General features: G+C 43.9%; 1 protein-coding gene across 4 annotated transcripts in view; it reads left to right on the top strand.

Moving 5' to 3' along the window:
* kif26ab (kinesin family member 26Ab) overlaps positions 1-15,321 on the top strand; it is a 78,640-nt gene extending 63,319 nt beyond the window's left edge. For all 4 annotated transcript variants that reach the window (XM_049595897.1, XM_049595898.1, XM_049595899.1 and 1 more), the window contains 11 exons: positions 937-1,149; positions 2,167-2,260; positions 2,867-3,129; positions 4,001-4,184; positions 5,292-5,451; positions 5,811-5,973; positions 6,856-10,126; positions 10,786-10,979; positions 11,951-11,974; positions 12,956-13,106; positions 13,212-15,321. In XM_049595897.1, coding sequence (XP_049451854.1) covers positions 937-1,149; positions 2,167-2,260; positions 2,867-3,129; positions 4,001-4,184; positions 5,292-5,451; positions 5,811-5,973; positions 6,856-10,126; positions 10,786-10,979; positions 11,951-11,974; positions 12,956-13,106; positions 13,212-13,393 — 4,899 coding nt within the window. In that variant the 3' untranslated portion in view covers positions 13,394-15,321. The remainder of the gene's footprint in view (positions 1-936; positions 1,150-2,166; positions 2,261-2,866; positions 3,130-4,000; positions 4,185-5,291; positions 5,452-5,810; positions 5,974-6,855; positions 10,127-10,785; positions 10,980-11,950; positions 11,975-12,955; positions 13,107-13,211) is intronic.
* Positions 15,322-25,849: the final 10,528 nt, after the last annotated feature.

Raw genomic sequence — 25,849 nt, 5'->3', positions numbered from 1 at the left:
TGGACTCGGTCTTGACTTGGTCTCTACTGCCTTTGGACTTGATCTTGACTCTGACTTGCTGGACTCCATCAAGTTGGTCTTGACTACAGTCCTGGGTGCCACTATTTATAACAGGCAGACTCCTGTAACCACGGCAATAACATTATACATGAATGGGCTTGTCAGAGCAGTGGTGAATCAACACCCTATGATATAAGTCACCATCTTATTTAGCGTGCAGTGCAGGCATGATAAGCTGTACCATGACCTGTGGAATGCGTTAAGACTGTAAGCTCACTTTATGAATATCAAGCTTCAGAGTGCAACAGGGTGGGATTCGGGCTTCTTAATGTGGAGCTGCCATTTTCCAGGCATCATAGGGGAGGAGGGAGGGGAGAAGGAGGAAGAGTGAGTAGGCTGGATAGGAGGGGGGCCATATGCTTCTGCACTCCCATGCTGGTGAACTGCTCCTGGTCCAGAAAAACAACCCTGCTCGAGGGATAATCCCCCAGCGTGGCGCTTCACACACATTAATTTCCACCATTTTCTGCTGTGACTTTCAATACGCACCTTGCTGCCTTTCTCTGACACCATTAGGCAATGTGTTGACCCATCAGGCTCACCAGTCAATGTGAGATTGAGTGTTTCCATGGCAACCGTCGATGTCCATCACCTCTGACATAGTGGATGTGATGCTAATGCACAACGCTGAGCCATGCTCTCAGTTTGAATACCTATAATCTTTGTTCAGAGAGCCTACCAAACATTTCTTTCCTCTGCCAGTGAACTGTAAGTGAAAGATGTTAAGCTTGGTCTGTATTTTTTCTTTCTCTGTGCTGAACCTGAAAAATGCATTCTTACATCTCTGCTGAGTCCGTCTGCACATTTTTTATGAGTTATGCTTTCTCACTTTTTAATCCACCTTTTTTTTCTTATCTGTCTCACTCTGTGATGTAGGTGAAAGTGATGATGCGTATCTGTCCGTCTCTGGAGACTGCAGACTCCTCAGAGTCTCAGTCTTTCTTGAAAGTGGACAGCAGGAAGAAGCAGCTGACCCTCTACGATCCCGCATCCAGCCCACACTCCAGTTCAGGACACAGGAGATCTGCCACCGTGGCCGTCCCAAAGATATTCGCCTTCGATGCTGTTTTTACCCAGGATGCCTCACAAGTAAGGGACAGCGGGAGATATGTACTGTGTGTGTGTTCCTGCATGTGTGTGTTTTTTTAAGGTGTCGAGTGGGAATTCAGCCTCTCAAGGGCAAAGGGATGTCTTCATGCTGGCAGGGTGTGGCCAGGGGCTTAGAGGAAAAATGCCTGTCTTGGGTCAGAGGGCATTCTTACCAGTGTGGGCCTAACAGCTGGGCCTTTTAAGCCCTCTGGGGAATGATTTGAATCCACTGTGGTTATATCTAACCTCTCCTTTCATAGAACAGCTATATCTAACCTCGGCCCTCTACAGCCCAGAGCAGGCATACCCACCGAGATCAAAAGACAAAGGTCAGATACATGTTTACGATATACTAACTTGGGAGGAGACCTGTTTTGCTCCCTCCACAGCTTAAATCTTAGAGAGAGATAGAGACAGAAATCTGAGGTCAAGTATTTGATGCATTTCCCCTGGTGCAGTAAACTGTAAATAGCTAAGAGAGCAGATGAGAGAGTATTGTGTCTCCACAGTGATGAGAGCCTTAGTTTTTCTACCAGACCACCTACTTGGACCAAGTATTTTCCTAAGTAAGCTGCTGATAACTAAAGCCTAAATGTTGCTGCTGCAGAGCCGAGGCCAAGCTGCTAGATTGTGCCGCTGGGACAGCACTGCTGGTGGCTAACAGTAACAGCAAGCTGTTCTGCTGTTAGAGGCCTTGTTTGCAGTGTGATGTATGGGGAAAGAGCCTCTGCTGCAGAAGCCTTGCCCCAGAGGACCCATGCTGAAACAGATTGCAAAAATGAGCCACACGTTGCAGCACACACAAACACACATAAACGCACGTACTCCTGAGTGATGAAAAATACCGACGCCATTAATGCGATTTGGGTGCAACCGATGCCAAATAACTGTTTAGTTTTATAGGATATCGTTTTGGATTCATTGTTCTCAGTATGCCTGTTTGATGGTATTTCTTGGATGTGGCTGAATTGTAAATTGACTGTGAGGGTCTCTGTGTGATTTTTTTCTTTTACACAGGCTGAGGTGTGCTCAGGGACAGTAGCTGAGGTCATCCAGTCTGTGGTGAACGGTGCAGACGGCTGCATCTTCTGCTTTGGCCAAGTCAAGCTCGGTAAGCTCCTCCACTGGCAAGAGATTAGACGAGAGCCTTTGTTAGCTAAAGAAAACTCTCATTGCTCTTTGTTAGCTGCACTTGATGTCCACAATTGGCTTAGCGGTGCACTGGGGTAAGTCAAGGAATGGGAGATTGGAGGAAAGGAATGGGGAGTGAGTCTAGGAGGGGGGGTGAACTGCTGCATCCAAGCTTCAGGGCTCAGCCTGTAATTAAAATCTTAGTAATTGGCCTGGGCAGTGCTCTTAGGCTGAAGGGCTTGCTCTCTTCTTGCTGCTGTTTCCACCAGGTATAATTCTCCACTGAATTACTGCTTCTGGAATGGGTCCTTGGATTAGCTTTCTTTTTATTTTGCACATACTGGATATTACCTCCAAAGCCCCACATCAACTACTATTAATTTCATTTTCATCAGCAGTTGTTAAACACAATAACCATCAGAAAATAGCCAGTGTCAGTGTTGATTCGTCTCCCAACGTTCTGCTGGTTCCAGACAGCTTGATGAAAGGAGTAATTTTAGTTTGAACATAAAGTGAGTGTAGCCGCCTTTCAGACACAAGGCAATATTTCCATTTCCATCCCCCTCTCTCTTTCACACATCCCCAGGCAAGACATACACCATGATTGGCAAGGACAGCTCCACTCAGAGCCTAGGCATTGTGCCCTGTGCCATTTCCTGGCTCTTCAAGCTCATCAATGAGCGCAAGGAGAAGACGGGCACACGCTTCTCTGTCCGAGTGTCTGCGGTGGAAATTTTTGGGAAAGATGAGGAGCTGAAGGACTTGCTGTCTGAGGTGTCTACAGGCAGCCTGCAGGAGGGCCAGTCCCCCGGCATCCACCTGAGAGAGGATCCCATCTGTGGCACTCAGGTGAGAAGCCTCTTGAATCCTTCTTTGTTGGCTGATCCTTTCATTCTCTCTGTGGGTTATACAGTCTTAGTCTGTCTGAGTATTGATCTTTTTCTGTCTATGATCCACCTCTTCCTCTCCAAAAGATGTTTGACTTTTTCTTGTGAGTGCATGTGTGTGTGTATGTGTGTGTGCTTTCTATCTCTCAGGACTTGCCGGTCCGCCTCGCTCTATCCTAGCCGCCTCTCAAATCCTCGCTTTATATTTCCACCAAACCCATCTGTGGTATTGATGGCTTTCTTCTTACCTTTGTATTGACTCTGCTGTCAGCATCCATCAGCATCTATTACCCGTGTGTTAGCGCTAGCCCTCTGCAGCACAATAGAAGTGTTTTTGGGGGGATGGTGGAACACTGTAGGTTTGAAGGCACTCACAGGTGTTGCTGTCAGATGTTGTTTTTGGGGGATCTGCATGGACTCTGACTTCAAAGGCTGTGCTATTCTGTGAAGCGCCTTCTTGCTCTTCCTCTCAATAGCCACGTGTGGGCTTCCTTCATGATGCCCCCCACCTTCTCTCTCTCTTCTGTCTCCTCCTTTTCCCCTCCTGTCGTGCTGTATCTCACCACCACCATCATCACATCCATGGTGAGCGTAGTGCCCCTGCCTCCTGCTCCACAATTACCTCTCCTAATCCTCCTCCCTCTGTGTGCATATCTGCTGTTTTAATCGCCCCCGAGACCCAATCTAATGGGCAAGAAAAGTGTACCGGGGTCCAATTAACTGGCTCCCCTCTCTTCTCCGGTATCCTTTTCACATCTGTCCTCTTTCTCAAGCCCTATGTGGTCTCTGTTGCTTGCCCTAACCCTGCTCTCTGTCTCCTCCCGCCCCCATAGCTCCAGAATCAGAGTGAGCTACGTGCCCCGACAGCTGAGAAAGCCGCCCTCTTCCTGGATGCAGCCATTGCCGCACGCAGCACCAGCAGACCTAATGTAGATGAGGAGGAGCGGCGCAACTCCCACATGCTGTTCACTCTGCACATTTACCAGTACCGCATGGAGAAGAGTGGCAAGGGAGGAAGTTAGTACCATAACATTACCACATCTACAGCTCTGGAAGAGTTCCAACAAGTTGACACCTCACATTTTATGCAATAAACCACTGGTTCTCAGGTTATTTTATGTCAAGGATCTCTAGAATTATACACATTAGGTTAAGGACCCCTGTTTGATAAGATTTGCTTCAGGGGCCTCCATCTGATACAAATTTGATATGCGTAGACCAGAATTCTATAGCTGTCATACACAGTTGCAGAGATAAACGTGGAGGAAAGGAAACCCATGATCTGAATACTCACTCTTATGACTCTTGATTACATTGGGATCATAATTCCCCATTTTTCTGGGGACTCCTGGAACTCCCTCAAGGGCCCCCTGTGGTCCCTGGACCCCTGGTTGAGAACCACTGCAATAAACTAATGTGGTCATTGTTCAATTTCACAGCACTTTCACACATAGTCTAGCATATGTGTTGAAATGACTTTAACTGCGGTACTATTTATTTGAACACTTTCTCACCTAATTATAGCTATTCAACGGTGACCTCTCTTTCACACTGAATAATCATAAGATGTTTTTGTGTGTGGGCTAGGTGGTAGAAAATTGCACTACAAGAATGAATGGAGCATCAGACAAGTCCCTTATTTTCGATGTTTATGGATGAATTGGTTGTGGCCACTGCAAGAAAGAAATGTGTTTGTATACATGTATTGTGCTTTGGTCGAGAGCGAATGAAGATTTGAAGCCTTGCTGACAGGAGTTTAATGTCTTGCTGCTGCAGTAGCAATTACATCAGTCGCCCACATAACAAAATGTAGCCCTGTGATTTTTACAATGACAGCCAATTCCCTCTCGCTGTATTTCAAATCAGAAGACGGGGACTGTATGTGCGCCTCCTTGTTACTGTGAAATACACATCTGGTGGGAGTTTACCAGCCAGGCTGCAATTTGAATCACTTCAGTGTGAGAATCTTACTCATAAATAAATCAGACAGCTCTGACAGTCACCGGTCTAGTCTGGGCTGAGCTGCGCCACTCCTGTCATCATGGCACTGTGCGTGAGCAGCTGACTTCAGAGAGGGAGTGTCTGCGCTGCGCTCACCTGGTTCTTCTTCTGTCGTTGGCACAGTGTCAGGCGGACGGAGCAGGCTGCACCTCATCGACCTCGGGAGCTGTGAAAAGATCTTGAGTAAAAGCAGAGACGGAGGGGGAGGCTTGTGTCTTTCTCTAAACGCACTGGGAAATGTCATCATGGCTTTAGCAAATGGAGCAAAACATGTACCTTACAGGTAAGAAAACCGCCATTAGTTTTACAGTCTCTTTTACTGTGTTTAAGCTTCTGTAAAGTTGTATCTATAAGTAATAGTTTCAGGCAAGTTGCTGCATGTGTCGTCAGCCTTGCAGCTCTGCTGTGTGACTGTTTATTTAGTGTGTTTAGTTAGCCTCATATAATAGCTTTCACCGGCATTGCACAAGATTATATTTAAGTTGCTCAGGTATTAAAAGAGTAATGACTCGTCACAGGAGTATTTGTCAGCTCAGAGAATTCAAAATGGCTCCTCCTGAAAATCAAGTCAGCTACCTTTATTGTCTTTTTGAAATATTACTGCGCCATGTGAGCTAATAACAGTGTAAATGCACCCTTTAGGGACAGCAAACTGACAATGTTGTTGAGGGAGTCCCTTGGCAACATCAACTGCAGAACCACCATGATCGCCCACATCTCTGATTCCCCCGCCAACTATGCTGACTCACTCACCACCATCCAGCTGGCATCTCGCATCCACCGCATGAGGAAGAAGAAGACTAAGGTACACTAATAAACAGATTAGCACTGGTAAATATGGTGAAACATATGTAGTGATAAACTGATAAATAAGTAATGTATGAAAACCCAGTGGGTACATTTTTACAAGTTAGGCATTTAGCATCTCAAATCGTAATACTTATAAGTAATGATCCCTACAATAACTGTGTTCCATTTAATGCCGCTTATGTTTATAAATGCAGAGTAATTGTTATTTAACATTATATTTAAGTGTTGCTATCAGACCAATTACATTCCTAATGTGCGTGTGCAACTTTAATTACATTCATCAGATTTCATGCCACGACTCACGTCCCTAAATCTTTCTTCCTCCTGTAATTTTGGAGCTATTAAGCAAATGAATGTGTGAATGCTTCTGCAAATGAAAGATTATTAGTGCAGTAACTCAGAGCTAGTTTTTCTCGGCTCCTCAACACATAATCATGTAATCAATACCATTGCCCAAGGAAGTGTGTAATGCATTCCTTCGGATTAGGGAAATATATGCTCCAGATAATTAGGTGGAATGACAGCATGTATTTATTTAGTATTGGTCCCAGTCTGGCATGATTATAATGCAGTCCACATACAGCAATTTATATTATTGACATTAATTTCTGTGTGACTATTGATGTGCACTTTTAACCTTTAGATAGATATCGACTGGTAATGTCACAGGAATTAATATTTGCCCTGAGATTGATTTCACGATGAAATTGTTAAGAAATGAATCTGCTATGAATTACAAGGAATAAAATGGTTTTGTAAGAAAGATTGCTACATTAATATTGTAATAAGATAGAATCACATTACTGTCATCACCTAATGAGATCATTTTTAAAGCCTAAAAGACCAATTTCTCCTCTGCTTTATCTCTGCTTTGCAGTATGCATCCAGTTCATCTGGAGGGGAGAGTTCCTGTGAGGAAGGGAGGATCCGTCGGCCACCCCACCTCAGGCCATTCCACCCTCGGACAACAGCCCTAGACCCAGACCTGCCCACCATGCTCAGTGACCCAGACTACTCCTCCAGTAGCGAACAGTCTTGTGACACTGTCATTTACGTGGGCCCTGGGGGAACTGCGATCTCAGACAGGGAGCTTAGTGACAATGAAGGCCCACCTGCCTTTGTTCCAATCATCCCCTCCCTGAACAGGAAGAAGCCTGCAAAAGAGGGCCCTCTGGACAGAGACCAGTTCTTTAAATGCAACACATTTGCTGAGCTGCAGGAGAGGCTGGAGTGTATAGATGGCAGTGAAGAGCCCACAGCCTTTGTTGGGGAGGGCAAGCGAGGCCAGGCTAGTCCCAAGGCCGACAAATCTAAGGAGAGCCAAGGCTCTGTTTCACCAAAGACTGTAGCAAATATTTCTTACACCCAAGAGGGCATCTCACCCAAACAATCCCCCAAATCTGTTGCCACACAACCGTCCTGCAGTCCCAACACAAAATCTAAACTGGACAATACCAAGATGCAATGCACACCTGCAGAAATGGCATCAGACAGTGTTCAAAATGTGTGCAGAACCAGTGCTGATGGTGAGAAAGCGTTGGTTCCAGAAAGCAGAGTTAGCATTAACAAACTAGCAACTGCTTCAGGGCCTAATTCTGAGCCTGTGGTGAGGGAGAAGGTGTACTTCAACAAGAAAGCTCTGCCCAAACCAGCCCCACCTCCTGCACAACAGAGAGACTCCAGCAAGGAAAATACTGACAATGAGGAAAGATCCAGCACCAGGATGCCTCCTGTAGGAATGAGCCACCAAGCTGTGAAAAAGAGAGATCCTTACACCTCCCCTCTGCTCAGAGCACCGGTGGAGGTGTGCCAGGTGCGCTCGGCCTTGAGGGAGAGATGTCTGGATCGGGACATCCTTAGAGCTACTGTCACCTTGCAGCAGCCTGTGGAGCTGAATGGAGAGGATGAGCTGGTGTTCACCGTAGTGGAGGAGCTGTCTATAGGCAGTATTGTAGATAAGGGTCGGCCATCCAGCATTATCAGCTTTAACAGTGACTGCTCCCTTCAGGCCTTGGCCTCTGGTTCCCGACCTGTCAGCATCATCAGCAGCATCAATGATGAATTTGATGCCTACACGTCATCCCTTGGAGGATCAGAGGTGAACATCGCAGTGGTCACACCCCTCCAGGAAGGAGCAATGGAGTGTATAGATAGCAGGGGTTCATCTATCAGCTCGTGGCTGAGTGAGGTTAGTGTCTGCACCTTGGAGAGCGAAGGGGCTCACTCTACAGATGTCTTCCTTCCACAGGCCAAACACATGGGACCAGAGGCTGCCTTTTACTTTGACTCCCTGGATATGTTCCATTGTGTGTCCTCCCCTAGAGATGCCAAGAACTCTCTAAATGACAGTGGATTTGGTTTTTCTGAACTAGACAGTGACAGTGCCGCCTCAAGCAAATTATCCTTGACAAAGTGCCCCCCATCTCCGGAATCAGCCAAAGGCTCCCTCAGATTCACATCTAAAATAACTAAAGCTCACTCGCTTAGCTCCTCCCAACTCCCACAGAGCCCCTCCATTGTCCACTCCAGTCTTCCCAGGAAGATTAAACCTACCTCATCCATCACTCATAGTAGTAGCAGTAGCAGCAGCAGCAGCAGAGAGCCACCAAGGCAAGAGGCGAAGCAGGGCGATCCTTGGCATCGCGTTGACAACCACCCAGAGCCTCAGTTTTCCGACTCCAGCAGCACCAGCAAATTTCTCCGAAATCCCCCCAGTGGCATCCCCTCCTGCAAAACATCCAGCAACAGTGTACCTCGCCCACCCAAGGTGCAGGGGTCTACCTCATCCCAGAGGGTGGTCGACGGCTGTGAGAAGTCAGCCAGTAAGAATCCACCTAGCAAAATGCCTCAGCTGAGACGAGGTGCCACCACCCTGGGAACAGTACCAGTCATCCATTCCTCCACTGACTACAAGATAACCCAAGATACTGTTGCATCTACCACAAGCCTTAAATACTCCTCCCTGGGGAAAAACAACAAGGCTAACTCACCAAAAGCGAGCAACCTTCCCAAACCTGGTTGCACCTCACCTCCCCCTCCTCCAGTGAGAAAGTCCAGTCTTGACCATAAAACTAAGATCCTGCTGCCCCAAAGTGCCTTAAAGTCAGCATATGGGGAAGCAGGAAGGGCCTCTGGAGTAAGGGCAGCTGTATCGGAGGATGAGCTCGAGGTACGTCACAGAGTGGACTCTACTAGTTTCAAAACCTCCAGCCTCAACACAGCCAAAGTTACCTCCAGCCTGAAGGCCAGAGGGCCTAGAGGAGAGGCTGGGCAGCATTATGGCAGTCAGATGTCCCTAGAAAGGTGTGAAAGCCTGTCCTTATCGGGTTCCAGAGCTGCGCTTAGTAGGGAGAATAGTGGGGCAAGTCTGGGCAGCAGCAGTAGCAAATCCAGCAAGTCCATTCCTAGATTTGGTATTCCTAATTCATCCAGCTCTCCTATAGCTACCTGCCCATCACCTACCAGTGGAGGAAGTCTTAGCAAACCTGGTCAAGTAAAAGCCTCTGTAAATCCCAGAGCATTAGGAGCAGTCAGTGGTAGTAAGGCACGGTCACTGTCAGTCAACAACTCCAAGGGCCTAAGCTCCTCCACCAAATCTTTGGCCGCCCCAGTGACCAGAAATACCAATGCCAACCTCCCTCCATCAGGACGGACGTCAGCTCCTCGAACAACTGCTGCTGTCAGCAGTAAGCCCGGGAGAGGAACTATCATGGGCACGAAGCAGGCCATGAGGGCTGCCAACAGCCGTGTGAGCGAACTGGCAACAGGCAACATATCAGGCAAACACATGAGAGGTTCATGCGATTCTGATAGTGGGAATGACAGCGGGGTGAACGTGAGTGATGACAAATCCCCCACAGCCATGCTGCCTTCTCCGTACAGCAAAATTACAGCCCCCAGGCGGCCTCAGCGCTACAGCAGTGGCCATGGTAGCGACAACAGCAGTGTGTTGAGCGGGGAGCTGCCTCCAGCTATGGGCCGCACAGCTCTGTTCTACCACAGTGGTGGCAGCAGCGGATATGAAAGCATGATCCGTGACAGCGAGGCCACGGGTAGCGCTTCCTCTGCCCATGACTCCATGAGTGAGAGCGGCATGTCATCTTCAGGCAGAACAAGGAGCTCCAAGTATCCCAAGAAGAGAGCAAATGGTGAGAAACTAATTTGGGGTTTTGGGGTTTTGGGGTTTTACACAATGCAGGGACAGGTAATATTCACACATATCAAACTTGGTAATAGCAGTGTATGTGAGAGCTATCAAACAGTGCGTGCCTGTGAAGCTGCACAAATGAAATAGCATCCAGAAATGAATGCTCTCTCCAAGGAAATTAGCCATATAGCGGCTCTAACTTTATGAATCCATTCTTATTACATTCACGAATTGGTGTTTCATTTGGATTTTTTCTTCTCCTGAATCAGCAGAATACATTATTCATATCCACAGTGCATGGGAAAATGATAATGAATGTTTCAAACAAGACAACTTCCAACTATGTGATGATCAAATAAGATGAGTGGAACAGGAGCAGCAGCGACCTGGTTCAGGTTTTTTGTAACCTTGTATATATAACAATTTAAATTCATGTGTGTTAAACCAACCTTTTGAATTTATTCGGGCTGTGTAGATACAGAATAGCAACCCATGAAACCCTTATAAATATGCAATCACCACAACTCGGTGTAAAGCCTTGCATCACTTTACATCTCAGAGTGAGGCTCATACATATTTACTCCTAAATCCCAGCAAATGCTACCACTGTATGTCAACAACACAACTGGTGCCTATTTGACCATATGCAATGCTTTGTAGGTTTCCAGAGAAGGCGGCTTATCCCGGCACCCCTCCCAGACTCCTCTTCCCTGGGGAAGAAGGTAGGCACAGCAGGCCAGTGGGTGGACTTGCCTCCGATGTCAGGACCTCTGAAGGAGCCTTTTGAGATCAAGGTGTATGAGATCGACGATGTGGAGCGGCTCCAGAGGCGGCGTCAGGAGGAAACCACAGAGGTGAGCAGAGGGTCACTGTGGACTTGTTCTACATGCTGGTACAACTTGCTGTACTTGTTTAAAATGATGTTATGTCTGGGTCAAAGTCTTGTGAATCCTTGTCACTAAGCCTCAGCAATATTTTGCATGTGTGACATTGATGGTGTGCATGCTCAAGATGTGTCGCATTGACTTGTGTTGTGGGAATGTCTTAGCTCCTTTCTTCCCAGTTTCTTTTTAAAGAACAAGACAGTAATAACACGTCTCAGACGTCTGACCTTCAGTCAGCTCAGTGGCAAATCCCGGAGTTAAAATGTCTACATTCAGATTCCCAGAGCTTGGTATTTTGGCAGCGTTCCTCAGGAATGTCAAGAGTTCAGGAGGCAATTACTGACGAGGGTTAATTGGTTTGGATATAAGTGATGATGACTGCGTTCTGCTGACGATAGTGCTGGTGAAGTGTGTATGTGTGTGTGTGTGTGTGTATGTGCGTGCGCATGTGTGTGTGTATGTGTGAAAAAGGAGATGGCGTGAGAAGACTGGTCAGGGAATGTGTGATGAATGCAGGGGCACCCAGCATAAGCCCAAATCAGCTCACCGCTAGCACTCATCACTGGCCGCCTGATCGCTTTTTATAGCTGCCTCCTTTCTGTGGATCATTAACTGCTCCCACAAGTTCGGCGCAGCCAGACAGGGATTTGTTAAGAGAAGATATTAAATCAGTTGGATGGTGGTTTGATTTACTTTCAATTAGGAAAAAAAGATCTTTAATTTTTCTCTCCCTGACATCACTGCCTGAATGACAAATTTGCTTTTCGTGACTTTCCCTCACTATTTTAAAATTAGCATTGGAATCGTGTGCATCTGCATCAGTAGCTATTGTCTACAGTATATTAACACACTGTTCACACACTATATGATATGCTAGTCATATAATATTCTGTCTCATTTAACACGCTAACTTGTTTCATCTTCTTCCCTCTATTTTTCAGCAACCATTCCAGGATGTTGACAAGGTGAGCTAATTTGTAATAGTAAATGAGGTTTCATTGTTAGCAGCACAGGGTGTATTACAGTAGTTACATAAGCATTTTCATAATTCAGCACACGGTGGAGGAAACATTTTGACTTTACTTAACCTGAACAGTTCTCACATTTAGAGCAAAATTCTTTTTATTTTATTGTAATTGGCTACTTTATAGAAAAAAAATCAGTGTAGTCTTTGGGGTCATGGTTATAAAACATGACTTTTAGTTAAGATGGCAGCCAAAGGGTTTTCTATTTTAGCTTTAAAGCTGCTGTTGGTAACTTAAATGAAAATAACTTTGCATCATATTTGCTTAAACTATCACTATAATCTGAATGAAGCACATGAGACAGATGGTCTGTAAAAAAAATCATGTCCCCCCTCCTCTTCTTACTGCCTGTAATGGCATTCACTAGAATCTACCGCATCGCATCAAAGACAACCAATCAGTCTCTAACACAGCTGTAAATGATAATCACTGCTTGTGAACTACAGTCAAACTGTCTGCCTAGATGGCGATTCTGTTTCTGCATTGCCTATTTCTCACCTCAAATATTTTAGTGTACTGTTTAGCTGTAAAATGAGAACGTTTGTGACCTGGCCACCAAGTTGGAAATAGTTGAGCAACGCACTAAAAACCTCCCACCGACTGTACCAACTTTCTCATTTTACAGCTAAACAGTGCACTAAAATACGTTTCTGAAAACATCTGAGGTGAGAAATAGGTAATGCAGTAACAGAAATTTGGTTCATATTTGATCAGCGCTGCTTAGTTCGACAGTTTGACCACAGTTCATGAGCAGTGATTGTGACTGAAGTTACCAACTACCTTTAAGACTGACTGTAACTGGCAGTTTTCCTACTTTATGCTGTGCCCGTTTGAACTTCTTGTTGACTTTTTACTTCCTGCTTCTTAAGTCAACTGAGCTCTTGAGGCAACTGTGTTTAATACCCTTTCGTTTTCTCTCAGGGGCTGCTGTATGTCAACAGTAAGCTGAAGATGCTGGAGAGAAGGCAACAGCAAGTCAAGGAACTGAGGGCAAAGTATGAGGTGTTATTGGAAGAGCTGGAGGACACCAAGGCGAGACTGATGATGGACCCCAGCAAGTGGATGGGAGAGTGTAAGTAACTGCTAAATGTTCTTTTACTGTGAGTTGATGTCTCAGTTTTAAAAGATCTATAGAGACAAACCATGTAACCAAACATTAATTTCTTCTCTTCAACAGTTGAGGTGGACCAGAATTTGGATAAGGAGTCTCCGGAGTACCTGGAGGCGTTGGCGCAGGCCACAGAGGAGCTGGAGTTCTGTGTCAATCTATGCAAGTCCCGTGTCATGATGGTGACCTGCTTTGACATCAGCATGCCAAAATCTGGTGCTCAGGAGGGACTGCGTGAAGTCGAAGTGTGAGGACAAAAGCAAGTCGAGGTCGAGAAATGAGGAAGTGAGAAAACAAAGGATGATGAAATGTAGCAGTCAGTCTATAGTTATCACTGGAATGAAGAACAACTAGTGATGGAGATGAGATGAGATGATGATGACGACGACGATGAGTGGATCTTTGCATGAAAACAGAGGAAATCTTAACCACCCAGCTACAGTGCCTCGTTGTCCGTGACATGACAGAGAAATGAAACGTGAGCACAAACGCTGTTGCCTGTAATGGCAAAGCAGTGGCCATCACTTAACTCAAGAGTCAATGAACAACACCTGGAAGTGCCTTTTGTATTGTTTTGCTTTGAGTCATTATTTTTCATATGGTGCAGGTATCCTTAGCGTACCTAAGCAAACCCTGAACATATTGCTTTTAAGAAAAAATATTTTATATTGCATTGTATAGTGTATTTATATGATTATGTGGTGTGTACAAATATCCTTTTACGGGGAAAAAATAAAGCGGAAAAAAGAAAAAGCAATAAGCTAATGTTATTGCGCTCCCAGACTTTGCCTTTTCTCTTGTTTCAAACCTCAGTCAGCATTTTATCCATGTTCTTTCAGCCTCTTGCGCCTTATGTTAACTCTCTGGTTCTGTAGTTTTCTAGATTTTCAAACTGGACTATGTTATCTCATCAAGGACTGCATTTGCTGTTGTCACTCATCGCCCGCCAGCTGGCCTGTGAAAGCTAGCAGGGCTGAGTGAATGTTTTTCCCTCCAGTTGCCTTGATCAAAATGGGTCTCAGTGGATGCACTAAGGTAGAGCAGCAGTCATGTCAGGGGGGGACGGAGGGCTCGTTCAAGCTGTGCTCACCCGTGTTTATCTCACTGAAAATGAGAGATTACGCCAAAACATATCAATCAGAGGGCCACTGTGATGGATAGTGAGTGACTATTCTTGGTTCAGCCATTCTCTCCGGTGCCTCAATACAGTATGTGGTCATGCAACCCTGAGAGACTTAACCTTCCCTACACTAGCCTATGAGGATAGCATTATGAGTGGGTACACTGATAGCAGCGCTCATCAGTGAGCCCAGTTTCTCTCCAAATGGGCTCGACCTGGGTGCTGTCTATACACTGTAAAACAAAGAGGCACAGATGAGATAGCACAAGCCTCTTAGAAAATACTCTTTCAAGCGCTACCAAGCCTCGGCTCTATGCATTCCAATACATTTACTGCAACCACTGTAACAACCTCAATGCTGATGTTAGGGCAGCAACACAGTTTGGCCCCTTTTGCCCCCTGTACTTTTTTTAATTTTTTATTATTATTAACAAAGTTGATCCAGTGTCTCAAACAAGGACTCAAGAATTGTTAGTTTCCTGTGAGATGATGCAGTGAGTAAGAGCAAATGATCGGGACATTGTTTAGGAAAATCAATCATGATATCAGCTCTTTGTAGCTGCCAGAATGTGCTTGTTATGAATCAAACGGCTGACACAGAGAGAACAAAGATGATCGCTGAAAATGATTGTGATGAAAAACAAACAGGCTTTGTTGTATTTTGGTATGTTTGATTTCTATATCTGTGACAAATTTGACTTTGTGTTCTTTCTTTTACAAAGATGTACTCTCTCAGGCCCTCTCTGAAGATGCTGCATGAGATTTTTTAGTCATTTTTAAGGATGATTTCTACTCATTTTTACCATTCTAATTTTTTACAATAACTTCAGTTTTCACTAATGTGGGGTTAGGCTCATAAATTAAATAACTATTACCAAACCAAGACCTTTTTTCCAAGAAATTATTATATGTGAGGTCATATTTCATATCAAAACTCATATTTTCGAATATCTTTGTTTTTGTATAGGATTTTCAAACCCTGTGTATAAATGTATGATATGGCAGCTTGTGTTTTACTTTTACAGTACCTGTGAATAAAATGTTTCTTCTTACTGATGATTCAGAGTTGGATGTTTTTCCACAGTTCACATATTTGATATTCATGGGATTGTTTATTCACACACCATTGCAGAGAAGAAAAGGCTGAAAGCACTGTTTCTGTAAGTCTGCAATCTTTTTTTTTTTTTTTAAAGATATTTTTTGGGGCTTTTTAGCCTTTAATGTATAGGACAGACAAGTGTGAAGGGGGGAGAGAGAGAGAGAGAGAGAGAGAGAGAGAGTGACATGCAGCAAAGGGCCACAGGCTGGAGTCGAACCCAGGCCGCCGTGGCAACAGCCTTGTACATGGGGCGCCTGCTCTACCACTAAGCCACCGGCACTCCCTGTAAGTCTGCAATCTTGTTGGGAAATCCGACCATTTACATTTTTGTCAGCTTAACTTCACTCTCTCTACAAACAGTCATATGACCGGTCCACTTGGTCTTTCATATTTTTTTCAATAATTGTCTCATTCACAACCTGAGCCACAAAAGTGAGTTGAGTGATCAGATCAGATCACAAGCTGACAGTGGGCAAGTGTAACAACCACCAGGAAGCATTGTGATGCGATCACTCAAACCATTTGCTGAGGTGATCTTAGATGCATTTGACCACATATCTTTTGAAGCGTAAACGCTAATGCATCCTGAAGCATCCCTGACAAGGACAACAACATCACTGCTGGCTATGATGGTTATGTCGGCGACAAGGGGCTAATGCTCTACTTTCCCATTTTATAAGTTGAATGAAGTTTTGCGTGAACATCCATCCTTTCGCCCTATGGATGGAGATGTGTTGATTTCTGCTAAAGCAATATCTCCAGTTGTACTGACGCAACTGCTAACGTGCTAGCGAGAGTGTGGACGTCCTAATGGTGCACTGTGCCCCCTGACCTTCTAAGGTAAGTGACGTAGGCAGTAATGAAATCTGAGCACAAGTGGTGTGGGAGATGGAAGATCAAAAAGCCAAGTTGTGCCGTATGGGAGAATTTTTTTCCATCTACGGAAACAATATTTTTCAAGCCATTCGAAATGATTGAATACCTAAAAATCTGTACTTTATTTGGGAAACCATTAAAATTGCCAAGGGAAAACAGTCATCCTGTAGAGCTTACATCCTGTTTTGCATCTAATTCTTCCCCAACTGGCTTCATCAATCAGAAACCATAAAACAACACATGTTGAGCAATACTAATTTTCACTCACTACCTTAAAAGAGGCATACATTGTCTCATGTCACTATGTTTAAGTGACATAACTTTGGTAGGGCAGGAATTTTGTGAACACATTTGAATCCATGCCATAATAACTGAGCTGTTCTAAATGCAAAGGGTCTCCAACAGTGTCAAGTATGTTCTTCAACAGTCTAAATTTAATGTTATACCAACAGAAGAAAATTTACTCAGTGATATTACATTCTTCAGTGAATAGCATAGTAGGATAAACAGCATGGGCATATGTCATTTTCTGTATTAGAGTTCTCAACGGGCCAAAAAAATTACAGTCGGAACCAAACTGACTGATGTAAGTTAAAGCCTGAACCTGGCCTGTCTGAGATTATCATTATCATTTCTAATGCCTGGGATACACTTGGTGCTCCATTTTTAATTTATTTGTTTATGTTATAAAATACAAGATTTTTTTTGTCCACAGTCCAAGCCCCACCTGACCCCACAGATCAGCACACATTCCCACCTGTTGGGCTTTCCAGGACCTGTGGGGCTTCGGCTGAGACTGAGGGCTCTAATCTGAATGACACAAAGTGGATGATATTTTAAAAACCTAAAAGATTCAGAGCTTTTGAGAAAAAAAAATTGGGACTGGAGCCCCAGAGGCCACCCCTCTTTCACCTCTGTCTGACACACTGTAGTGGTGACGCATGCTGATTTTCTATCTTTATAGAATTCCATTAGTTAGTTAGAAGATAAAATAACACAGAAGGCGATATGGTGGTGTAGGCATCAGACAAAATGTAACAATTAGGCCACATTTTAAATTAATTTTGTTGCACAAAATAAAAAAAAGGTCTACACACGTCCTCAGCAATAATTCTGACTCTAATTCTAAGTCAACCATTAACTATATTTATAAGAAAAATGACTAAAAACTGGCTAAAAACATCAAGGTATATGGAGACATGCCAGTGTTATGACCCTTGACCTCTTCTCAGGACTGTGGGCGTGTCAGACTGTTGATTGGCTCTCCTGATGCACCTGAGCACACTGTGGACAGTTTCGTCCCTGTAAGTGACGTGAGGTGACGTGTTCACGCCTTTTTGTGTGGATTATCCAGAGTTATGGGGAAGTTTTATCAAGAGGTTTCATTTTGCCAATGGAGGCTAATATGTCCCACCTGTTGGGCTTTCCAGGACCTGTGTTAAGTTAGCACCAGAACAACGTTACCATGGACCACTGTTGACCCGGGATAACGACAGACATCTCAGATAGACACCTGTAAACAAAGTCAACCACCAGGTAAATGCACGGCTAGACACCACTGACGGTAAGTGTCACCATATGAGTTATTTTTTATTCTTATAATATGGTTCAACTGACAGCTAGCTTACACCGTTAGCATTTTATATTTGTAACGTTAAGTTAACGTTCGACTTCGTGCATTTCCTAGCTAGCATAGCTGTGTCCAACATTAGCCTGAGCAGAGGTCTAATTAGCCCCAGTTGAAAGCACCTGTGTCCCTACGCGGTACTTTAAAATCATTTAATTAAGATAAACCTGTCTGTGAAGGAGGTAACAAGTAAAGAATGAGCTGGCTATTTTGTTACACCACACAAAAAGACACACCACTGCCGGTTTATTCCATGCTCATATTATATCTTTGCCTGAAGGTGTACGTTGTAGCAGTTTTAACATCAAATTGAGTCAATATAATTGTCAGCTAACGTTACTGTAGGTTACAGTGATGTCTGGACCCAGTATGCAGGTTGATATTAAAGACTGTATTTTTGTTCTTGGAGGCAGGGCTGTAATCACCTACACTCACTAGCCACTTTATCAGGTACACCTGTTCACCTGTTCATTAATGCAAATAGCTAATAAGCCAAACAGGTGGCAGCAACTCAATGCATTTAGGCATGTAGATATGGTCATGATGACGTGCTGAAGTTCAAACTGAGCATCAGAATGGGAAAGAAAGGTTATTCAAATGACTTTGAATGTGGCATGGTTGTTGGTGCCAGTATTTCAGAAACTGCTGATCTACTGGGATTTTCACACATACCCATCTCTAGGGTTTACAGAGGATGGTCTGAAAAGAGGAAATATCCACTGAGTTTTGATGCCAGAGGTCAGAGGAGAATGGCCAGACTGGTTCAATAAAATAGAAAGGCAGCAGTAACTCAAATAACCAGTCGTTACAACCAAGGTATGCAGAAGACCGTCTCTGAACGCTGAACCTTGAAGCAGATGTCCTACAGCAGCAGAAGACCACACCAGGTGCCACTCATGTCAGCTAAGAACATGAAACTGAGGCTACAGTTCACACAGGCTCACCAAAACTGGACAATAGAAGATTGGGAAAACGTTGCCTGGTCTGATGAGTCTCGATTTCTGCTGCGACATTCAGATGGTAGGGTCAGAATTTGGTGTAAACAACATGAAAGCATGGATCCATCCTGCCTTGTATCAACGCTTCAGGCTGCTGGTGGTGGTGTAATAGTGTGGGTGTACCAACTGTGCATGGTTTAAACACCACAGCCTACCTGAGTATTGTTGCTGACCGTGTCCGTCCCTTTATGACCACAGTGTACCCATCTTCTGATGGCTACTTCCAGCAGGATAACGCACCATGTCACAAAGCTCAAATCATCTCAAACTGGTTTCTTGAACATGAGAGTGAGTTCACTGTACTCCACTGGCCTCCACAGTCACCAGATCTCAATCCAACAGAGCACCTTTGGGATGTGGTGGAACGGGATTTGCATCATGGATGGGCAGCCGACAAATCTGCAGCAACTGTGTGATGCTGTCATATTAATATGGACCAAAATCTCTGAGCAATGTTTCCAGCACCTTGTTGAATCTATGCCACCAAGAATTAAGGCAGTTCTGAAGGCAAAAGGGGTCCAACCCAGTACTAACAAGGTGTAGCAAAAAAGTGGCTGGTGAGTTTATTTAACATTTGGGGGAGACCATTTTGAATGCAGCGTTACACAATCTGCAACCCAGGTATACTTAGGATACCGTCACCATTGACACTGATTGTACCTACCAACAGCAGACAGACAACGGCTTCTGCAGGGTTATGGCGGGGCCACTTGAACAAAACCAAATGGAGAACACCAATACACTGTAACAATAGAACCAGTCGTAATAATAATGGCAATTTGTAAAGTTTATTTATGATCATGATTACATTTGTAAATAATTATTTTGCACTGCAGTGCGTAGCAGAGCAATTATTTTTCTATCAGTATATTGAGGGTGATGTTTGAGCATATTTGAATACCGGGGAGGATTGTGTCCCCCGCCAGTATATATATTATTACTGCCTAGCTTGGAGGAGTGTTTAAGAACCGTGTATCTTGCAAACTCCCAAGCAAAATTAGATTTTGTGGATGACATTTTGCTCCTTGTGGGAGAACATACAGTTGTCTCTGCTTGAATCAACAGTAGGAAATTGGCAAAATTGTTAAAACGCTGAGTTTGATAAATAGGAAATGAGATAAAAAGAGAGAGTGCAGGTCCAGAGTGATTAATTACTCTCTGTATCAGGAGGGCCTTCAGCTCAGTGTGATACATGGAGTCCTGTTGAGTGTTTTACTGTAGATGTGTGAGTGTGTTGAGCTAGAACTTGAACCCTGCTGTGCAATAACATCTTGCCTCCCCCTGGTTAATTCTGTTTTGATCAAAAGCATGAGAGGTTAATTTGGCGGACTTGCAAGACCAGCTGGTCACTGTGTTTCAAATCAGATTTTTCTAGTGATTTTATTTCGTTCAGGCTTAGTGGTTTTTGGTGCTCTTAGACACCGTATGAAGACAGTCCCAGACAGAGTTTACTGTACAGAAGAATCAAATCAAATGTGCCACCACATGTGATTTTGGTAAATGAAATGTAGGAAATTGTAACCCATTTTAAAATTAGTATTCAGTCAGTCCTCAGCCTGCAGACGGCAAAAGCCTTTTGACAAATCATTCAAGATCCTGTCAGCTCAGACTGTACCTTGTTGCTGGTAGGAAGTCGGTGTCTGAGTGGAAACAGTTGGCCAGGCCTGCTGCAGACGTCTGATGGCTGCTGAGCACAGTCAGCCCCTGTGTCCCAGCCCACTTTGCCTCAGGGCTCTCATCATTAGCAGGGAGTTGGGTGTTGCATGAGAGCAGGAATGAGTTCACTGAAAAGTCAGGAGTCCCTTGTCACCCTTCACCCCAACCCAGCAGTGAACTCTAACTCACTCCTCTCTGAATTTTTATCCAAAAGCAATCCCAATCCACTCCAATTCTCTGTCCGTTTGATATCTTTCCCTTTCTTCACGTCTTATGTCTTTTGTTTCCATTATCGTCTTCTTACATTCCAGTGTCTGTACTGTTCAAAGTGGTTTCTCCTGTCAAAACTAAGTCAGAGCAGAGACGAGAGTTCTCTCTGACACTTAAAAGATGTTGAAATCCTACAAATGCCGGTCCAATTCTCTCAAAGAAAGTTGCGTTTAGACGTTTTAATTCCTTTGGTATTCCACATTTTAGATGACCTAATGTTTTTAGTCAGACTGAATGCCAATTAGCTTCAGATATATTTAAATAAAACGGCCTTTTTGAATTCTCTCTATCCCCCCCTCCGCCTCTGTTAGGCTTCTTGCATCAGCCCTGGGCATTGTTAGTGGTTGTAGTTGCTCACTTTTGGATTTACAGCTCTGCAGTCCCACAGATTGGTCTGTCTTAACCAAGCTTGCTCTTTGAAGAAGGCCCATAAACCTGACCAAATGCTGCCACTTATTCTCAGTAATTAAAACAAGCTGCCGTGAAGAAAAGTCCTTAAATTATCAGAGGCTAGGCACGATTTAAGCCCCACACACACGATCTCTCTGCCTGCGTGGTCGTGCTTCAGGGGGGTCGTAACCATTGACATCTCCATCCTCACAACAGATTGCATGTGTGAGGAGTTTTGCACCAAGACAGAAACCTTTTAGGAGTTGTAGTCCTGAAGGCTTTCCCCCATATGTACTGTAAATTCAGGTTGGGTGGCCATACAAGTCCAACAACATGCCACTGAGCTGAGATAACGCCACAGGCAGTAAATCAAACCAACGCAATCCATAAAGTGAAAGTGAATTAATTAGCCTCTCAGAGACAACTTGAAATGATCTACCACCGAAGATTTAACCTTGTTTACTACATGTAATTTAGCAAGCTTTGGGGTAAGAGAGGCTGGGGAACTGGCAAGCATTGCCATTATAGGTTGTAATGATGTAGATGATGTAAGGCTAATAATTTACCATACTGGTACAAACCGTAATGTGAATCATCTCACTTGTATTACCATCACTGAACTCCCCAAGTCCTTATCCAGCCTATCTGGTTTGAACGGTAATGAGGAGCAGGATGCGGGTCATGAGTTCAAACAGCCTGTTATGTGTTGACCTGCAAGCTGGCAAAGTAATGAGTGTTGAGATGATGAAGATGCACGCGCACGCACAGCCAGTCTCTGATGCTGTCTGACAGTGAACTGGCAGTGTCATCCTATTTGGTAGTCAGAAAGTGCTGGTGGAGGAAATGAGTCACAGGAGAGGTTTTATCTTCTTGCCAGGATGAAGCATCACATTTTTTTCTCCTTATGTTATTTTCTCTTTTGTTGCACAAGATGCGTCAGATTTGATGACAGTATGTGAGGAGTGTGAAAATACACAGTAAGGTTCGGTTTAGGAGTAATGGTTCGGTGCTAGTGTGGTACAGCATAAAATTATATTTAAGGTTAGGTTTCTTTTCATTTATTTTAAACAGATAGTAGTTCAAGTGTCATGGAAGCACAAAATCCTCTTGCCTCTTGGCTTAGGTAGCATTTTGTCCATTGGCAGGTTAGGAAAACTATCGTAAGTGCTATGTTGTAGGCAACTGGACCTGCTTGAGTTTCTTGAAGACGTTTCGCCTCTCATCCAAGAGTTGCAGGCTACCCTGTAAGGGTTCACAGCCACACAGGGGTTCAGTCAATTGACCCTTCGCTAAGTCCCACCCCTGGATGCAGACTGGTCAATCATAATGTAGCGTCAGGCCGGCTCAGACCAGGGTCAAACAACAACACAGCTGTGCTCCATTGACTCTAATGCAATTGTTCAGATTTCCTTTAATTTCACGCTGGTTTTGTGGATTTGGAGCTAAATGTTGTAGCCTATAGTTCGGCTTTAGCTTCTAACTATCTTTGTCTTTTTAACCTGTTAGTTTCAAATCCTGAATATATCCTTCTAGCGCATTTTGTAGACCCCTTTGTCTGCTCCTCTCTGGAATCATTATTTAATTTTTCCAAAAATATGATTATATTTCTTAGTTGCAGTCGGACCATCGCGAAGAGGCAGGGCTTAGTTAGAATTGAAGAAGCCTCTTGGATGAGAGCTGGAACGTCTTCAAGAAACTCAAGCAAGTCTTGCCCAGGACATAGCACTTAAGATTACCATGACCTGGATGACTGAAAATCTTCACCAACATGTTTGTTTAATCACTTTCACTTTAAAAAAAATGTAACACTTAAAACACTTGTGCTCCATAGGTCCAATAATGTTGAAGCAGCGCTGATCATCTGGGTGAAATTTTAAAGCTGCAGCTGAATGTTTCTGGCTTCATGTACCACTGAGCAACTTTCATGGAATGAATGGGGTCCTGCCTTCAGTGTTGTATCCAGGACTCTTGATACATCCATGAGAGAGGCCTGGCACTGATGGTAGTTGAGCCGTGGACTTGGATTACTCTTAGCTGCATGCATGGAAATGAATGACATTATATTTCTTTCTTTTCCCCTGATGGTCTGAATAAGTCGCTAAATTTGTTGCTCATTGCTTTCTAGAAATAACGTTGCTAGAGTCTGAGAAGTCGTTAAATCTAACGAGATAGTTGCCAAGTTGGTAACACTGCTACACTGATTATTCTGCATGCACTGGATCGTGACCCCTACACCGTGACGGTTTTGGAATGAATACACAAACCGTTACAGCCCTACAGCATGTGATTCAAAATGCGAGTTCATTCATTATGTTCGGTCAGTACATAATACACTGACCTTGTCAAAGAATGACGAGGAGAACTCTTTTCTCCATCACTAGTTTGACCTTGTTCTATCAGTGGTCCTGTAGTCCCTTGGTCCAGATTGCTTGTAGATAACTGCTGATTTACATAAAGGCTTTGTTTAGAAACACTGTTTTAAAATGCCTTTCGAATACTGATGTGAGGAGTTAATGCGCAATGAATATTCATGATTTAAAAAAGGGTTCTACACAATTGAGCAGGAAAAATAGACAGTGTAAAGTCCTTGATTACATCAGTTGTTGGATAGGTTGCAGAACACTTCAGTCAGGTTAATGACTTGGTGTTTTTTTTTAAAAAAGGTTTCCGCCTTTTTAAAGATCTTCAAATTGCACTCAGGAGATAACCGGCCATAAAAAATTTCATTATTCCCATAGAAGAAGCTAAATAATGTAATTCCAGAAAAAGTGCTCACTGAGATATTGCTGTTAATTGCACAGTGAAACTGAATAGCCAGCCATTCCATCAGGTTGTGCTCTCTTAACAGATGGGCAGGCGTGATGAAAAAGACCTTTTTAATTAGTCTGTCTGAAGACGTTGCTTCATAACCAGCAGCCCCCTTTACGTTTAAGTTTCAGTGGCCACCAGGCAGGCTCTTAGCTGGCTTCCAGCAGCAGCCATCTGGTGGACAGCAGAACCCAGGCTACAGGGTGGCTCCCCACTCCACTGAGCCGACACGTAGCCCAAGGACACAAGGAGAGAGGCTCGTACCTGACAGGTCTTTACTCTGTTTAATCTGGTACCTTTGTGCTCTGTGTGGGAATCAAGGGTCACGCTAACAGCCAAGATATGTAACGTTGTAGAGGTGGGTCAGAATGTTATGGTTGTCGACGTGGTTAAGACAAAACGGAATTCACTGTGTTGACGTGTGTTAAGTAGGTAGCATGTCTTACTCACTGCAGTCATTCTCATTTAATAAAATCATATATCGACATATAGTTTCAGAAAGATTAGCACCTGGGTGTTGCATTTTGACCGGCTGTGTGGGAGATACTTGCATCAGCAGATTGCAGACTACATTTTATTGTAAGCGTCTTTCTGCTTGGATGACTTCACATTCAGTACTTTTCTTTATATCCTGTCCTTTTTGGTGGTTAGATCAGCTCATGTGAGATTATAAGAGCGTTGCACTTTTCTGTCTTTTCCCAAATAAACTAGGACTTGTGAAATGCAAAGGCTTATACGATTTCAGGTCTTCCGTTATGGCTGCTAGTAAAATGACCTGGCTTTGTAGTCGTCATTGGACAGCAAAATTGCATGTGTTTCTTTCTCTTTTAACCAGGAAGAATCATTTTGTGTACCTTGTTGAAGAGGTGTGTTTGATTTTTCAGGGCTTGTGATTGCTTTCTCAGAAACCCTTATGCATTGGATCAAGCTTGCTGTCTTTTGTGTAAATAACCGTTTTAAGTGTGAGAAATCCATCCAAGTAGTATCTTAACACAATATGCTCTTTGATTTGTTTGCATACTTTGGAATCGGCAACACCACGTAGGGTTTTATGCAGACCTCAAAAGCAGCAGAAGGCATGCATTACAAACTGGCAGATAAGCATGAAACTCAAACTGTTCTTGTGTCCATATTATAACTTGAAGTAGCCTTGTTGCACACTAAATCACAGACCATGTGAACGTAATTACATATCACATGTGACTGGAGATCTTTGCAGCACTGTATCTTCACTCCTCTCAGAAAGAAAGGAGAATTTCCTGCAGTGTAATCCATGCAATAACAATGGTATATATTTGGATTCTGTTGCTGTTCCGTTCTGTTCCGTTTCTTTTGTATTTTCCTCACTCTGGTTCACCTTATTGTGATACCACATGCATTGCATTCATAGTTTGAATGTTTTTACCGTGACTAAAAAATATAATCATACTGTCACGGTCCAGCCTCCGGGTTAATCCACCAATCAGACGAAGCCTTGTTCTATGGTTGATGCTTTCGTCTGCCCCTCACTCACACCTTTTGATTATGTGTGCTGTTTTCATTTACACATGTAGATGATGATGATTATAGCTGTGAGGCGTTTTTTTCTTTGGGTTTTTCCATTGCAGCAGTGAGGGGCCCCTTCATTGTCAACACTGAGATACAGTGCATTGTCTCATCAGACAGTTTCAGACGCACCACAGTGGTGACAGCCCAAACACTCTCTTTGTATTCCCTCTCTGTCTCCCAGATTAGAGCTTGATTGGTGCAGGTTGCTGACAGGAGGCTGTCAGTAGTTGTGATGTATGAAGTGGAATATGTGCAAGTGAAGAGGTTAATTACACAACATTTAAGACCCTTCTTTGCCTCACCATTCATACTGTA

Source organism: Epinephelus fuscoguttatus, linkage group LG14 (assembly GCF_011397635.1).
Source record: "Epinephelus fuscoguttatus linkage group LG14, E.fuscoguttatus.final_Chr_v1".
NCBI lineage: Eukaryota > Metazoa > Chordata > Actinopteri > Perciformes > Serranidae > Epinephelus > Epinephelus fuscoguttatus.
Note: the sequence above shows the minus strand (reverse complement) of the source record. Positions and strands in the feature narration are given on the sequence as shown.